Genomic DNA, 3,397 nt, shown 5'->3' with positions numbered 1-3,397 from the left:
CACCCGCAGTTGCTGGGGCCTCAGGAGGCGCACGTTGGACTCAGGCACCAGCGCCACGTCGTAGTCCGTGTCTGGGTCGAGGCCGGCCCAGGTCCAGTCCGTGGCGTTCCCCGGCAGCTGCTGGCGTCTCGCAGCCCCCGGCTGGGCACTGGGTACCAGCTCCAGCACGTAGTAGCCCGAGTCCGCGGTCAGCAGGGGTGGCCAGGCCAGGCGGAAGCCGCTGGACGTGATCTCCGTGGCACGGAGCTGCTGCGGCCGCATCGCGTCTGTGGGTGGTGCAGGGGATCAGGGAGCAGCGGTCAGTTCCTCCTCTGCTCCTGGAGGGCGGCCCTGGCTGATGGGGAAGATCTGGAGATTGGAGGCCCCACTAGGAAAGACGGGGCCCCGCGGCCAAGGAGCTGCTGGAGCCATGCCCCACAGATGCTGGGGATTCTTAGAACATGCCTTGGCTGGGGGAGGACTGAGGAAGGGGGTGCAGCACCCTCACGCCCTGTCAGAAGTGCCCCTGCCTCCATCAGCCCAAACCCAGTCCTTTGTGGAGAGGTGCAGTGGCCAGATCAGTGAGTGACCAGGACAAAGGTCCTCAAAGACAGCAGGGTCCACGGTGGTATCTGAGAGCAGAGGACCAGCCCCAGCCTGAGTGGCCAGGCCCGGGTCTGAGGTCAGCCCAGCTCTCTGAGCTGCAGCCAGGAGATGGGCGATCACAGGGGCAGGCCCTGGGGTTCTGGAGGCGCTGCCTGCCCCCGGTCCTCAGGAGAGCGTGGGGTGGGGTGCTCTAGAGGGGGACTCCTGGGCCCTTGACACCAAGCCCCATATAGCCCTCTGAGTGACCTGCTGTGGCGAGGCTCATAAATGTCTGCGCTGGGTTAAAGCTATCAGGATCTTCCTCCTGTAGTGCTGGGTGCCTGTGTCACTTTCTTCCCATCCCCCACCCTCAGACCCAGCCTTTTTCCCAGGAGCCCCCACCCTGTTGCCTGGCCCCTCTGCACTGCAGCCTCAAGCTTTTCCTTTCCAGCTACTTAAGGCAGCCTTTCCTCCTGGTCCCCTCCAGGCACAGCTGCACTGGGTGACCCTGGGGCCACTAGGGGTCAGATGTCCCTGGCGAAACCTTGGGGCGGGCCGTCCACCCCTCTCCAACCCACAGTCCAACCCCTTCCGGCTCTGGGTGGATGATTAACCCACAGACGAGACTTGGTGAGATCCCCGGGGTTCGTGGTATTTTTCACCGGCTACAGCAGGCTGAGCCAGTGGCCAGTTTCCTCATCTCCAGCCTCAACTCCTTCAGGGCTTGGCTGGGGCAGAGATGTCCAGAAAAAAGCCAATGGGAGCTGCTCAGCTCCTGCCTCAGGCCTTCCCTCTCAGGAAATCCTCACGGTAGGCCTGCAGTCCGAACCTGTTCAAAGCTGTCGGTGGCTGTCCGACCCAGGAGAGGTACCCTGTGCTTTCTGGGGGGCAGTCCCTGACCCTTCTGGCTCTCCCCTCTCCAGGTATGGTGGGCATGCCCAGGAGCACATGCTGCCCATCTGCAGCGTCCCCAGACTCGCAAGCTTCTTCCTGGGCCTACACCTGGGCTCTGCACTCCATGGGGCCTCGAGGTCTGGGCTGGACCCGTCAGCAGGGAGCTCCACTTGGAGGTGGCTACTCAAGCCCCCATCTCAGCAGGGCGCATGGGTCACCCGGTGGAGAGCGTGCACAGAGAAGCTGCATCACTCAGCCCTGCACCCTAGGGGTACCACAGCCCCGGAGGCCCTGGCCGCTGCTCTGGGGACATGAGATATTCCCAAAGTCTCAACCCAGCCTCTCCTCCTGCAGCTCCCAGCTAGGGATCCCTGGGCCCTGCCTCCTCCCACCTACCGAGAATGGAGCCCCTCAGCTCTTGGACGATGATGTGCAGGTCATCCACGTCCACAAAGTGCAGGTGCTTCTCCGCAGGGGCTGAGGCAGCGGCTGACAGCTCCAGGAAGTTGCCTCGGCCGGTGCTGACGATGAACACGGTGACGCCCAGGTCCTTTAGCTCCTGCATGGGGGGTCCCACAGGGTCGCTGGAGCCGCCATCTGTCACCCACACCAGCACCTTGGGCACCCCTGGCCGGGCACCTGCTGCTTCAGCAAAGAGCTGTTCTTTGGCATATGCCAGCGCCAGGCCAGTGTGAGTGTCACCCATGCGCTGGACTGAAGCGCGAACAGCATCCTGAGCAGCCTCGCCTGAGCTGTGTTGGCCGAAGGGGAACTCAGTGTACGGCCGAGTGCCCACGTGCACCAGGCTGGCACGCAGGGCCCCGGTGCCCAGGGGCAGTGGAGCCACCAGCTGCCCCACAAACTCCCGAACCCGGGAGAACTCGTAGTGAGACACGCTGGCCGAGCTGTCCAGCAGGAACATCAGGTCCCCTCGGGGAGCTGATGCTGGTGGACCTGGGGGAAAGGAGGAATGCTCAGCCTCAGGTGTGGGCCCCCCAGACAGCCCCACAGCAAGGCAGGGTCCCCCAGGGCCTCAGCTTTCCTTAGGTGGGTGCTTGCCCTCCCCCGAAGGTCCTAGGTTGGGGGAAAGAGGAACTCTAAGGCAAGCAAGAGGCCTGTACTTTTGGGGCTTTCACTCTGCACACTGGCCATGGGACCTACAGCTCTCTCTGGGCTGGTGTTATCCCATCTGCGAGAGGACGACTCCCCGCTCCAAGCCCCCACACCTTCCCATTCCTCACAGACCCTGAAAGCAGGTGGAGCCGAGTCCTGGCCTAGGTCCCCAGGACAGGCCTGAGCCATGGAGCTGCTGCCTCCAGGCATGGCTTTCAGAGGAGCAGCCCGAGGCTGGAGTTCAGCCACGCAGCTCAGCCTCCAGGTGAGGCACCGTGGGCATGCACACAGCAGCAGGGGAAGGTGTAGGAGGCAGAGCAATGACCCCGCCGGATGGCCTGGCTGGAGCCCAGACCCCACTTACCAGACGGTGTCCCCTCCCCTGGCCTCCATCCTCCAGCCCACCTGGACCCACACAAGATACACCCCCCCCCCAGCAGCCTGAAAGCCCGATCAACCCCTCACAGGCTTCCCCCTTCCTCCCGGCACCCCCGGGGTGGAGGCTGATGCCCCCCACACCACCCCTCCGCACCAAGCCAGGGACCAGCGTGCCTCAATTCTAGTCCTGGCCTTGCGGTTTTCCCCAGTGCGGTGGGGCGACTCCAATTTCCCTACCATCCCTCCACTGAGGGCCTTTGCAAGGGTAGGGAAACTGAGGCGAGGTGCCCCCTCGACAGACATCTCCCTCTTCCTGTCCAGGCCCGCGATCCCGCAGAAATGCGGGCTGGGCCGGGCCGGCCCCTACGCCCCGGCGCTCACGGACGGTGTCACCTGGAGCACCTGGGCCGCCCGCCTCAGGTGAGCAGGACGCTCCGCCCACGCCCCC

General features: G+C 64.5%; 1 protein-coding gene across 1 annotated transcript; it reads right to left on the bottom strand.

Annotated features, from left to right (window-relative positions):
• VWA1 (von Willebrand factor A domain containing 1) lies at positions 1 to 2,413 on the bottom strand (the record flags this gene model as incomplete). The annotated part of the gene is made up of 2 exons (XM_011956402.1): positions 1,855 to 2,413; positions 1 to 266 (listed from the first exon to the last, which is right to left on the bottom strand). Coding segments are annotated over exons 1-2 (792 nt in total), but the record flags the coding sequence as incomplete, so codon positions are not given.
• Positions 2,414 to 3,397: the final 984 nt, after the last annotated feature.

This window comes from Colobus angolensis, unplaced genomic scaffold, assembly GCF_000951035.1.
Source record: "Colobus angolensis palliatus isolate OR3802 unplaced genomic scaffold, Cang.pa_1.0 Scaffold416, whole genome shotgun sequence".
Lineage (NCBI taxonomy): Eukaryota > Metazoa > Chordata > Mammalia > Primates > Cercopithecidae > Colobus > Colobus angolensis.
This window is presented reverse-complemented; position numbering and strand designations above follow the sequence as displayed.